The 14,059-nt window shown below is 44.2% G+C and overlaps 1 protein-coding gene across 1 annotated transcript; it reads right to left on the reverse strand.

Moving 5' to 3' along the window:
• Nucleotides 1-2,819: 2,819 nt before the first annotated feature.
• TMEM35A (transmembrane protein 35A) lies at nucleotides 2,820-8,166 on the reverse strand. The gene is made up of 2 exons (XM_038416765.1): nucleotides 7,895-8,166; nucleotides 2,820-4,050 (listed from the first exon to the last, which is right to left on the reverse strand). The coding sequence occupies exons 1-2, from the start codon at nucleotides 8,012-8,014 to the stop codon at nucleotides 3,664-3,666; spliced, it is 507 nt and encodes a 168-aa protein (XP_038272693.1). The 5' UTR covers nucleotides 8,015-8,166; the 3' UTR covers nucleotides 2,820-3,663.
• Nucleotides 8,167-14,059: the final 5,893 nt, after the last annotated feature.

The raw sequence follows: 14,059 nt of genomic DNA on the forward strand, positions 1-14,059 counted from the left end.
GGGGGGAAGGAGCGGGATGTCTGTACGCATGCGTATTAACGTGATTGAGGTTTGTGACTGGGCTATGCGCGTGCTCAGTGCTGTGGAGGACTTTTTTTGTCCGTTGGGTCAGCGTCCGGTGGTCACGTGACTCCAGGGGTATTGGCGCGCGGGGCGGAAGAAGAACCTTGAGTTAGCCAAGAGCGAGGTCGAGCGCGGGCCAGGCCTACGTAGGGGACCCTCCCTCATTAGGGCAAAGGGGCTTCCCCCTTCCCTGGCAGCGCCACACCCCGCAGGGGGCAAACAGGCAGAGAGCCCGCGTAGTGCCTGCCCGCAGAGGAGCCCCGGGGGCCTCTTCCCCAGTGCGCTGGGGGTACAAGGGCGCCAGAGGTTTCCTCCCTCATGTCCCTGTGGCGTTCGCACACCCCTGCCCACGAACAGACTTGTGTGCCCTGTGCTCGGGAGCATGCAGGGGAGCCATGCCCACCTCGACCCCCATGCCTGCCTCCCCACCCGCCTGCCCAAGCCCACCTACTCAGGCCTGCCTGCACATTCCGGCCTGCCCACCTACACATACCTGCCTCCACCCTGCCTGCCCAAGCCAGCCTGCCTGTGCACCTACAAATACCTGCCTCCACCTGCCTAACCAAGCCAACCTGCCCATGCCTGTCTGCCCGTCCATGCCTGCATACATACCTGCCTCCACCCTGCCTGCCCAAGCCAGCCTGTCTGTGCACCTACACATACCTGCCTCCACCTGCCTAACCAAGCCAACCTGCCCATGCCTGTCTGCCCGTCCATGCCTGCATACATACCTGCCTCCACCTGCTTGCCCAAGCCAACCTGCCCACCTACACATGCCATGCCCACCCATGCCCATAAATGCCCACACATGCCAGCCTGTCCACCGATGCCCACTTACACATGCCCACCTGCCCACCCGTCTTCCTACCCACCCATTCCCACCTACACGCATATACCTGCCCACTCATACCCATCTGCCTGCCCACCCCTGTGCACATTCCCCAATGCACCTCAGCATAGCGGGCAGCAACATGCAATCTGGCATGCCTTGCACAAGTGGAAACACAGCAGAAGGCGTGTGTGGTTTTCAGCAAGCCATGAAATTGATGCACCAACTCACCATCCCTCTTGCTTTGTCAAAGTTGCCTTTTGACTCCCACAGAGAGAGGCTCTGCCCTGTAAGCCTGCATCTCTGGCAGGGAAGTTGCTGCAGTGCCAGTCGCAACAAGCAAGGTCTCTCTCCTGCAGCTCCTATGTTGTTTCTAGGGAGGATAGGTTCTTGAAAGGGGCTGCCTAGAGAAGAGCTGAAGTGGTGGCAGCATGATGGGAGGGGACATTGCTGAATTCAGGGCAAAAGGTGAAAAAAATGAGAGTAAAAAGGAACCTGAAAGGGAAAGTTAGCATGATAAGATGCTATGCTGGGGCCTGGATTCAATTTCTGGCCCCTTATCTCTTTACTTCTAGCAAGCAGGAATGACTAGTGCTCCAAAAGTAGCACGCCAACACACATTGGGGCAGGGAGAGAGGCAAATATAGGCAAATAAAGAGCAACCCAATATAGGCAAATAAAGAGCTCTGTTGGTAGACTCCAAAAAGCAGGCCTTATCTTGTTCCTTAATGAAAGTTGTAGCTGCACTTGGGGGTCATAATAATAGTCCAATGTGGGGGAATTGTAAAGGCTCTGAAAAGGGGATGGAGGTGAAGTGATGGGAAGGTTTTCAGGCTTTCATGGCATATGAAGTGCTTTGAGATATTTCACTAAAGACATGAACCTGCTCCCAAAAGCTTTATGTAAATTTTAGATGTGACACAAGTGAGAATGGCAGCCATGCAGAGGATCACAGCAATACAACTGTGGGCACTTAGTTTAAGCATGTGCATGTCTTGGTGGTTCTGTAAAGATATTTTAAAAATAAACACAGTGACATTTAATTTTGGGTATCAGGTAAGAAATTACTTCAGAAGGTGGAACAACTACATATGCATTTGGGCTGACTTTGGAATAGTCACTTAAAACAGAAGATTCTATGACAAGCATGGTCTGTTTTATAATTTTCCCTGTATTCTCCAGGACAGCTATTGTGAGAGGTAACTAAGCACAACTGGAAGTTCTGCAAACGTCAGTCTCAATCCCCCATATTCATCCAGTTCTCCCCATAAATGTATTTTTTCACCTCCAACCTAATCTGTTCTCCAAGGTATCCTTATGACTGCATCATGACAAAATGTTAGGGAACTTGAAATAAAAATGGGGGAGATTATATACATGCAGAACAAGCTTACAAAATTGGTATCTCTCCCTTAACAATGGGGGCATCCTTAACATATATGCAGCTGAATGCTGTCTAATGTGCTGAATACAATTTTTCAAGGGCTGGGATTGAAGGTTTCTGCAATATAGGTGGCACCTAGTCTATTTCTGCTACATCCTTAAAAAAGGGGTAAAGTGGGTGGGTAGACCTGACACAGTACTCCAGGTTAATATGTATCCTTAGTTTATATAATGATAATATTTTCAGTATTATTCTGTAGCTCATTCTTCGCATACCCTAGCAAGTTTGCCTTTCTGATTGAAAAAATCTCTGCTCAGTGTGAAGAGGCAATGACTGCTTCATAATAATGGTCAGTCCCTTTCTTAAGTGGTTATAGTAAATTTAGAACACAATGATGTAGTTCAGATTGTTCTTTCCAATGTGCATTATTTAGCACTTTTCAGCACTACATTTTCCTTTCCATGATAGAAATGGTCATACTCAACCAGGAAGGGACTTTTGGGCAGATGTCATTCTAGGAAGACATTCAACTCTGCCAAGACATTTTCCTCCAAATTTCAAAAAGTTTATTTTCATGAATAATTAAAAAAAAACAAACCACAGATAACTACCAACAAAAGCAACAAAATTTAAATGCATCTGCCAAATTTTCAGATATAACACAGAGAATCAGGCGCTTTGTGACAAGACTGGTTGCCTACTTGCTCAGTGAACTCCTGTATGGATGTGAAAATGAGGATCCTGGGCACCCATAACAATAGCTGGCAATTCCATAAAGTCTGGGTGAGCAGTTGGTAGGAAAGGGTATTTATTTATTTTTGGAGGGAGACACTGACCATGGCTCCTCTTTTTGTCAGCACGTGAGTTTATTACTTGGCAAATACCAACCTTTGGACAGTTCTAATCCGTAATCCTTATTCTCCACTGAGAGAGATGGAAGGGATGCAACAATTGGCTCATGCGAAGCAGGAAACATAGTTTCTCTGTCCAGTTCATTGCTCTAGTGTTAAACCCTATACAAAAGGGAAAACCCAGGCAGGTGAGGTATAAAGGGATCACAGACCTTTTTCCCCATAACCAGTCCACACAGAAGACTTGTCACAGAGGTGGTTCTGAGTAGGTCCCTCCCATGAACACACACTTAACAAGGTACATTTTCCCCCCATGGACTAATTAAAAGACAATGTGCATGGATATGGTTAGGGAAGAGGGTAGTTCTACGGTGTTTGGGTTGCACAAGCCAACATGTGGTGACTGGCTGACAGACTGTTTCCTAAGCCCCGAATGCAACCTTTTAAACAAACAAACAAAAAAGAATAAAAAAAAAACTTTTTTTTTTTTTTGGAGAGAGCTGCCTGGAGGGTCCGTGTCCCCCAAATGCATCCTTCTAAGACACCTTTACTTTGCCTTTCTCAGGAGCTGCCTCGTGGGCAAGTGGCTGCTCATCACCATTCACCAACAGGATCCTCTTCTCAGGTGGCTGCTCCTCAGGCTGGCGGGCGATCAGTAAGCGGCAAGTGAGCAGGATCCCGAAGACTAGGGCATGGGCATAGCGCTTGAGTGGGTCACCCACTAACTGGTGAAAAAAGAGCACAGCGAGCACGAGCAGCAGGAGGAAAAAGTTGGCCACGTCCTTGGGGCGTCCAGGCACCAGTGTCATGACAATGCCACATGCCACCTCCAGGGCACCAATGCTCTTGCGGAGAAGGATTGAGCTGACTCCCATCTTCTTCAATATGGGAAGGGCTCGGACGTAGCTTTTGTAGGCTCGTTTCTGGAATCAAACAATAACAGTACAGGTACAGCACTCATTAACAGAGAGCAGTAAAGGATAGAGAAGGATAGACTGTATCTGACATTTCATCCCACAGGATTGCACAATGTTTTATTGAGTTAACTTCATATATAAAACTGTACATAAAGATCACATCACTCATCACTGTGGTATAGCTAGATACCTCTAGGGTGGTATACTGTTAAGGAAAAGTTAGTATATGTGACTCCATTTTGGTTTGGGGCCCACCATTGTCTAAAAGCAAGCACATCATGCACCAGGAGGAGTGTTCCTTAGATACTGCATTCCTGTGAAAACCCTCCCCCTTGTTTCCAGCCTGTCTCGACTCCCGGTTTCTGTTCTTTGTCTGTTCCTAACTCCCTGCCTCCTGGCCTTGTGATGTGGGCCTCCCATCCTGATAAGAATGGTTACTGATGCATTGCTTTAGGACCATGTTGTGTAGCTGAAGTAATAGTTTAGCACGGGGAATGTACCTAGCAGGGATAGGTGGTAGATAAGGGAAAGGTTTGTCTATTGGCTAAGGTTTCCGATGCACGAGAGCAACATGCTTTACTAAAAGGTATATAATCTTTGTATAACTTGCATTCGGGGTCCCCTTCTGACTAGTAGGGGGGCACCACGCTTGAGCGTAATAAACTTAATATCTTTGGGAACTCTGCAGTTGTGGACTTTGTTCGTGTGCCTCAGCCTAGACTCGAACTGTGTATGACCTATCAGGTATAATTCGTAACAATACAGCAGATGTTTGGCGTCCCCACTAGGGAATCTGTTGGAACAATATTCCCACTCACCCCAGCTCCCACTATCAACTTTCATGGTCTCTTCTTTCCTAACTGGAAAACATAATTCTTTGAGATGGGAATAAAAGGCAGTAACTGTCAGGCTAGGAACTGGCTAAGACACAGTGTAGTGGGCATATATTCCACATGTTCTTGGGAAATTAATTACTAAAATCTGAAGATGCTATTTATTGTTAAAATTAATAACAGAAAAGGATTGTCAAAAAAAAAATCCCTCTCCCAAACTGAAATGCCTTTTTTAATTAAAAGGCAGATCCTAAATAATGCATCTTAGTCCTTGCAGAGCCAAGGGACAGAAAATAAAAACAAGATGCATGGCAAATCTCGAAATGGCCTAGAAACTCCCAGGGTTCTAAATTTCACATACAGTAGAGACTTAGCTGAGGGCTGTACATCAAAGGTAGGATTTGCTAGAGCATGCGGTTTCTCTCCACATCCCCTTTAATGATCTTTTCTTTCCTGTACAGAAAGCAGGCTGGCATTTGTCATCCTGGTTCTGAAAGTTATGCTGGATTTACAAACAAACAACCTTGTTCCCCCGCCCCAAGTTGCCACGGGGAGAAAAGTAGGTATTGGACAGAACAACCTAACTTACCTTCCCACAAATATTCAAGCTCTTTCATTCCAGCATCACCCAATGAGAATTTTTTTCTCTTTGAGCACACTTTCAATTTTTCTGGGTTTTAAGGAGGCCCCTAGTTTACTAACAATGCCTAACACTATTTTCACTTCCACTGGAGCGTACCGGTCACCACAGATATTCCTGACGTACTGGATTCACACCCCATTTTCGTATTTCTTAGGAGGAGAGAAATGGTAGACTTAGATAATATGAGCTCAGCAAAGCTGACCGGTAAGAATCAGTGACTTAGCCAATTTCTCAGTACTCTCAATGTCATTATGGAAACATGGTCAGAACATCCAGTCAGATGCATGCAGACAGCTTTGCTTTTTCAGCTTTATAAAGTTGACACTCCCTTCCAAGGACAGTTGGTGATGTGTTTCACACACACAAAGTCATAGCATTCTTGTTGCTATAAAGAGGTTAGCACTTCTGTTCCAAGCCTACATTTTCAGGTTTTAAAAATACGCTTTGAAGCAAAGCTTCTTCCCAAAGCAGCAAACTTTGTAATCAGATGTGTAAAAAATATTGGTTTAAAAGCGAAATTTTGCAGTAGCACTCTCTAATCACTAGATATTTTTAATACCGTAATAAACTGGTTCATGAGTATGTTCTTTGGATGGACTTAGAACTGCTCAGGTCAGTGTTAGGTCCTATGCTGTAAACAGCTAACAGAGGTTCTTCCCTTAGCTCAGGTAGCAGGGGCCTGTGCTTTTCGGAGCTGCAGGATCTGAGTTCTAACTCCATTGTCCCATATGGGGTTCAGCATAACAAAAACCATGAACTTCTACTGGGCCACGGCTATATTACAATACAATATAGTACAGATGATGGGGATCATGTCTAATCTGCGTGCCTCAGTTTCCTGATTTGTAAAAGGGGGATAATAATTTTCACCTACCCACACAGGGCTGTTGTGAGGCCTAATTCACGAATATTTGCAACGCAGAGAGGAGCCAAGGATTATAATCAGAGCGATCAAGGATTTTGTAGTGTGTTTAAATTCAAAATCTTGTTTTTAAAACTTATTTATTTACATTATCATAGCTTGGGAGCTGTGGCTTCTCGATATTCTCTCCTTCCTTTCACCCTGTCTCACGAGTCGTCTCTTCACACCCTCCCCCTACCGAGAAACCCATTCTGTGGGCACCAGCAAGGCCACGGAGACTCAGACGTTGTTCGGGAGGAAGGGGAAGGCAGCTGAGCAGGTGCGCTGAAGAGGGAGAACAGAATGTGCTGGAAGCGGCTACCATTGTTTCCCAGTGATCCAGAGAACCTCAGCATGCAACACCTTCTAGCCACGTTAGTAAATAAGAGACAATGAAACAAATAAAACCACAGAAGAAGGAATTAAGCACAATTGCTTTGTCAGCCTGCACCTTGCGGCAGGTCAATTTCTGCAGCGGGTTCGGCCCTGGGCAGAAAGAGTGAAGGAAACTCACTGACAGACAAATGCGTATGCTGATCCCTGCTCTCCTTCCAGCCCTCTCCGGTGCTACAGACAAGTTTCAGAGTAGCAGCCGTGTTAGTCTGTATTCGCAAAAAGAAAAGGAGTACTTGTGGCACCTTAGAGACTAACAAATTTATTAGAGCATAAGCTTTCGTGAGCTACAGCTCACTTCATCGGATGCAGCCACCAAATGCATCCGATGAGGTGAGCTGTAGCTCACGAAAGCTTATGCTCTAATAAATTTGTTAGTCTCTAAGGTGCCACAAGTACTCCTTTTCTTCTTTCGGTGCTACAGAGAGGCAGGCAGGCTCGCTGCTTGGTGCTGAGAAGAATGATAATATCTAGTCCTTTTCTAGCACCTTCTGACTCAGGATCTCAAAGTGCTTTACAGGCGTTAATTAGTCCTCACAGCCCCCGCGAGGTAGAGTCATTCGGTGTCACCACCCCCCTTTTGAGGGACAGACAATTTAAGGATCTTTGAGTATCTGGTTTCCAAAGCAGGCACATTCCCCTTCTCCACCCCAAGTCCTTTTCTTGTCACACCCCCTAGTGTGCCTGACTGATCCCGGACTCCCCCTCTTTCCACAGGGGCACCAGACTGGCTTTGGGTTTCATCCTCCTTGCACTGTCCTCCCTCTTTTCATTCATCGGAGATTACCGGCAAAATCAGCTCAAATAGAACCAGACCCAGGCCTGTCGGCAGGATTTGATTCTCAGCAGCTGGGTTTTATCGGTTTCTTTGTTTAACACCAAATAAGGCGGAGAATGAGCTTCCCACTGCCCCCCCCCCCGCCCCAGAACACCAGGCTCCACAGCATTGCTGCCTGTATATCCTCCAGCAGACATCCCTTCTGCACGGCTGCTCCTGTTGCAAGGCTGTGGGGAAGAGAACATGCAGGCCTGCTCGCGGAAGGTCTCCCATCACCGCCACTGCTGCTGTACTGTACTCACCATCTCGTTGTAGGCATCTTTGTTGAGCCTTGGGGTTAATTTGATCGTCCCCATGAAGACAAAGAAAAGCCCCAGAGCCACCGAGAGAGCCACAATGGTTACAGCTCTGGGGGATGCCATCCGGCCCGCGAGAGGACGTCCTAACTAGGCCTCTTGCTCGCTGTCCGTGCAGGAGATGGTCAGCCACCATGGAAGGAGATCAGGAGCAAAGCTGCAGAGGCAGTGAGAATGACAGGCACTGGGAGAGAGATTCTACCTCTTCCACTAGCAACCTCTGGGTCCTAATGCCCCACCAGTCATGCTACCTGTTAGTTGCCTTGTGCTACCACTTGCCCTATAACAAAATAAATAATAGTACATAAATATGATTTATGGCAGAGTTACATTTATGTTGCACCTTGCCTCTCCAAAGATCCAAAAGTACTTTATAAATCCCCCTCCTCTGGGGGAAAAAACAACGAGGAGTCCGGTGGCACCTTAAAGACTAACAGATTTATTTGGGCATAAGCTTTCGTGAGTAAAAAACCCACTTCTTCAGGTGCATGGAGTGAAAATTACAGATACAGGCCTATATATATATATTGGCACATGAAGAGAAGGGAGTTACCTTACAAGTGGAGAACCAATGTTGAAGGCCAATTTAGTCAGGGTAGAGGTAGTCCACTCCCAATAATTGATGAGGAGGTGTCAATACCAAGAGAGGGGAAATTGCTTTTGTAGTGAGTCAGCCACTCCCAGTCCCTATTCAAGCCCAAATTGAGGGTGTTAAATATGCAACGAATTGTAGCTCAGCAGTTTCTCTTTGAAGTCTAAAGAAAAGGAGTACTTGTGGCACCTTAGAGACTAACAAATTTATTAGAGCATAAGCATCTGATGAAGTGAGCTGTAGCTCACAAAAGCTTATGCTCTAATGCCACAAGTACTCCTTTTCTTTTTGCGAATACAGACTAACAGGGCTGCTACTCTGAAATCTTTGAAGTCTGTTTTTGAAGTCTGAGATTGAGAAAGGCAGCCAGATGCATAGCACAATGCATCCTATTGGGAGGGTGAGGCTATTTTGACTAACAACACTGGAGCAAACCCCTATCCTTAGGAAAGGCGCTCTATGATTGCTAATGCTCAGGCAGAGCAGTCTGCACTTCAGTTTGCAAGGGCTCATTCAAATGTTACAAACAGAAATTGCGTGGTGCTCAATTTATCTACATCAGAAGGATAAAAGACGGAGTCATCCCTGCTGGAATTTGAGTCTGTGCTTCCAGTGGAGTCTGGTGTTTGAAAGCTGAAACTCAGTCCACTAACTCGTACCCTCAGCTCAGGGACAAGATATATAGCTCTTTGCTCCATATGTTTAATCCAAGGGCTCAATACACAGATGAAGTGTCTCTCTAAATCCTTTACCCATTGATTTAAATTTATCATCTCTTCTCCAATTTACAATGCAAACAATGTCACTTTCTTTTTGACAAAAATGTATCCTGGCTGAGCAGAAATTCATTCAAATCCTACCAAGAGAAGCCATGCTTTGGATTCCTAGGGGTGTTTTAAGCTCCTGGAGCCTGAATGGAGTCCAGCCACTGCCCCAATCTCTGGATCCTGAACCATATGCTCAGGATGCTGACCTTCTATCTGGCACCCACTCCAAGTATAGGAGACTGCTGTCCAGCCATCTAGCCCTTTTGGGCACAACTGACATTTCAGACTTCCCAGGACTCAAACATACCCCTCTCCCAGAACTCCACTTCAAAAGGTGAGACGCTTATGGCTTACAGTTTAACATCCTGGGGCATGCAGTAGCTGTGCAGCAGTCAACATGCACACACTTTGCTGTGTTTCAACTTTATGCTCTTTACATTTAGATCACACAAAACAATAAAGCATCCTAAATGCAGTGTCCCTCCTAGCTTCCTGTTCCCTTGGGGGATCATCTGTGTTCTGGCAGACAGGATTCTCCATCCTCTTGCCTATCCTGCCTTGCAGCAGCCTCTCTCATCTTAATCTGCTGCAAGATGGCTCCCTCCCCCCAAGTACCGTTTTATAAACTCCTGCTGGGGTCACTTGCTTCTTTTGTTCCACCTTGTGATAATTTTCCATTACTCCCAAATCCCCTTCCTTTCAGACAAGAGGAGGAAGTGTCTTCTCCCAGGTAGAGCAAACCAATTGTCCTAAAGTGTTTTACTCTGAATAGATGATAGTTGAGTGTTCATCATTCACCATTGTCTCTGGCTTGGCAGCGACATGACCCAATCCTTCTAACTCGTGATCGATTCACGTAGATATAGGCTTTCCATAACAGAGAAAATTCATGATATGATTTCATAAAATCATCCAAAACTCAGAAGTGGTACAGACAGAACCCCAATTTATCATAGGGCTACCCTGTATCAGTGGGCTAGCGGAAAACAAAAAAAATTAGGCCCACTGCCTAAGAAAGGTGTCAGACACTGCATCTGTAATAATTGGCCTGGTCCCTCTTCTGAATGGGCCCCAGCCTGTTGTAAATGGACCCAACTCCTGGGCCCACTTGCTCCAAAGCCTGCTGCCTCTGGGTAGTGACTGGTCACTGTTCCTAGTTCTCGGTCTCTTAGACACACTCCGAGGTGCAGACCCTGTGTCTGACACCCTTCTTAGGCAGTGGAAACCTGTAGTTCCTCTGCCTAAACCAGTGGTTCTCAAACTTTTGTACTGGTGACCCCTTTCACATAGCAAGCCTCTGAGTGCGATCCCCCCTTATAAATTAAAAAACACTTTTTTATATATTTAACACCATTATAAATGCTGGAGGCAAAACAGGGTTTGGGGTGGAGGCTGACAGCTCGTGACCCCCCATATGATAACCCTGTGACTCCCTGAGGGGTCCTGACCCCCCAGTTTGAGAACCCCTGGCCTAAAATCATAGAACCACTGCCACAGCCTTCCCAAGCCCCAGTGGCTTAGACACATTTTTCCACAGAGTGCACCTGGCCATGGGAGCTTTGGTTTCCTAGTTACCCCTTTAGAGATAATGTGGCAGTACAGTAAGGAACACAGACTTAGCAAAGGAATTTCTTGTCCACAGACATTTTACTCTTAAACAACCCTAGAAAGATACAGATCTATGGGAAAACAACAAAATCCTGAATTCAGTTCCTCTGGTCTGATCTCATCCCTCCTGTGAGTCATGGGTCTGGTCCAAGTCCTTAGGCCAGGCAGCTCTTCCTGCCTGCTTGACCTGGGCTCTTTGCATGTCACAGTGGCTCTAAAATAGTGTCTGTTCCTCTTTTACCCATATGCTAACTATGGGGAAGTTCTGGGTTCTAGTCCTCTTTGGAGGCCCCTCCCTGTCCACATCAGCTCTGTACAGAGAGCCACTTAAAAGTCAATAGCCCAACAGGTAGAAAACCATTGTTCAAGCCATTCAACACCAAGGGCTCTGCCATAATTTCTTGGACATAGTGTTTCCACAGGGTATCAAGCCCCTGCTACAAAATGGATTCTGTAATCCATAGAGGTGGTTGCAATATATCAAAGGTCATACTCCAAAATGAAAATTACAAACAAAGTAGAGCCCCTGAAACAAGATGGGGTTCACAATTTGACAAATTGATGTCCCCAATCTGTCACAACATCATCCTTTGAAGAACTGGGCAGAGCTGTTAATCAGCAAAGTATAAGGGTAAATGGAGTGATACAGAATGTTAAAGAGTGTATATTGCAGTACAAATACGAAAAAGGCCAGATTTCTGAATGGGACAGTGCAGACTACTTTACAGTGAATGCAATAAGAAAATGGCAGTTTGCTGCTGGCATCTTGCAGGGACAGTTCATATTGCAGGAATCAGCAATATACAGGAGAGGAAGTATAATGTGGAGGGGAGATGCTCTGAAATCTGTTTTCTCCTCATTTTCTCCCCATACAAATTGCCATTTCCAAACAGACTGATGGTCCAGCTAGTGGGGTAGCCTGTCTCCAACAGTGGTCAGTGTTAGATTTTGCACTTTGTAGTTGGGGTTTATATGAGAAATATTTTCCTGACCCTAACAGGTGATCAGATTCTGCCATGAAGCATGAGGATTAATAGTCTCTGCAATTTTATCCTACTTAGTGTCACCATAGATTTCTGTCATCTTAATTATCTAATTGGTTCAATGTGGGGCTGTCAAGCGATTAAAAAAAATTGATCACGTGATTAATCACACAATTAAAAAAGTTAATCACACGATTAATCGCACTGTTAAACAATAATAGAATACTATTTAAATAAATATTTTGGACGTTTTCTACATTTTCAAATATATTGATTTCAATTACAACACAGAATACAAAGTGTACAGCGCTCACTTTATATTTATTTTTGATTACAAATATTTGCATCGTAAAAAACAAAAGAAATAGTATTTTTCAATTCACCTACTACAAGTACTGTGGTGCAATCTTTTTATCATGAAAGTTGAACTTACAAATGTAGAATTATGTACAATAAAAACTGCATTTAAAAATAAAACAATGGAAAACTTTAGAGCCTACAAGTCCTTGTTCAGCCAATCTGCTCAGACAAATAAGTTTGTTTACATTTGCAGAAGATAATGCTGCCTGCTTCTTGTTTGCAACATCACTTGAAAGTAAGAACAGTCATTCTCATGGCACTGTAGCCGGTGACACAAGATATTTACATGCCAGATGTGCTAAAGATTTTTATGTCGCTTGATGCTTCAACCACTATTCCAGAAGACATGCATCCAGGCTAATGACGGGTTCTGTTCGATAACGATTCAAAGCACTCTGGACCGACGCATGTTCATTTTCATCATCTGAATCAAATGCCACCAGCAGAAAGTTGATTTTCTTTTTTGGTGGTTTGGGTTCTGTAGTTTCCACATCAGAGTGTTGCTCTTTTAAGACCTCTGAAAGCATGCTCCACACCTCATCCCTCTCAGATTTTGGAAGACACTTCAGATTCTTAAATTTTGGGTCGAGTGCAGTAGCTGTCGTTAGAAATTTCACATTGGTATCTTCTTTGCATTTTGTCAAATTTGCTGTGAAAGTGTTCTTAAAACAAACAACATGTACTGGGTCATCATTCAAGACTGCTATAACATGAAATATATTGCAGAATGTGGGTAAAACAGGGCAGTAGATATACAATTCTCCCCAAAGGAGTTCAGTCACTGATTTAATTAACGCATTATTTTTTTAACAAGCGTCATCAGCATGGAAGCATGTCCTCTGGAACGATGGCCAAAGCATGAAGAGGCATATGAATCTTTAGTGCATCTGGCTCGTAAATATCTTGCAATGCCAGTTACAACTGTGCCATGCAAACACCTGTTCTCACTTTCAGGTGATGTTGTAATTAAAAAGTGGCAGCATTATCTCCTGTAAATGTAAAAAAACTTGTTTCTCTTAGCGATAGGCTGAACAAGTAGTAGGACTGAGTGGACTTGTAGGCTCTAAGTTTTACATTGTTTTGTTTGAGTGCAGTTATGTAACAAAAAAATCCTACATTTGAAAGTTGCACTTTCATGATAAAGAGATTGCTCTACACTACTTATATGAGGTGAATTGAAAAATACAATTTCTTTTGTTGATCATTTTTACAGTGCAAATATTTGTAATAAAAATAATATAAAATGAACACTGCACACTTTGTATTCTGTGTTGTAATTGAAATCAATATATTTGAAAATGAAGAAAAACATCCAAAAATATTTAGTAAATTTCAATTGGTATTCTATTGTTTAACAGTGCAATTAATCGCAATTAATTTTTTAATCGCGATTAATATTTTTTAATCATGTGCGTTAACTGTGATTAATCAACAGCCCTAGTTTAAATAACATGGCAATAGCACTAAAAGTACAAAGGATTTGACTTGTATTTAGTATATTTAAAGTAGTTTCACCAAATCCTGCCTATGAAAACCCAGAACAGCAGAGTAGGGGTTAAGAGGTGTCTAAGCCATTTTGATTGCCTGGCAAAGGGGATAGGGTTTGAGTGGGAAAGAGAACCTACAACAGATGATCTTTTCACACAGAAAATTTCAGTACACACTGGCTTCATACTTCATAGGATATGCAAGGGACAGCACAGCGAGGCAGGCTGAGAATTACCAAAAGAGTTTTAATTTACAACTTTCAAAAGAATAAATTAAATCAGAGCCATGACCATTCCAGCTTTCTGCACATTTG

This window comes from Dermochelys coriacea, chromosome 9 (genome assembly GCF_009764565.3).
Source record: "Dermochelys coriacea isolate rDerCor1 chromosome 9, rDerCor1.pri.v4, whole genome shotgun sequence".
NCBI lineage: Eukaryota > Metazoa > Chordata > Testudines > Dermochelyidae > Dermochelys > Dermochelys coriacea.

Excerpts from the sequence above, each read along its gene's own strand:
- TMEM35A (XM_038416765.1), bottom strand. The coding sequence starts at position 8,014 with ATGGCATCCCCCAGAGCTGTAACCATTGTGGCTCTCTCGGTGGCTCTG. Across the intron at positions 4,051-7,894 it reads AAGATGCCTACAACGAGATG|AAACGAGCCTACAAAAGCTA; the intron begins GTGAGTACAGTA and ends GTTTGATTCCAG.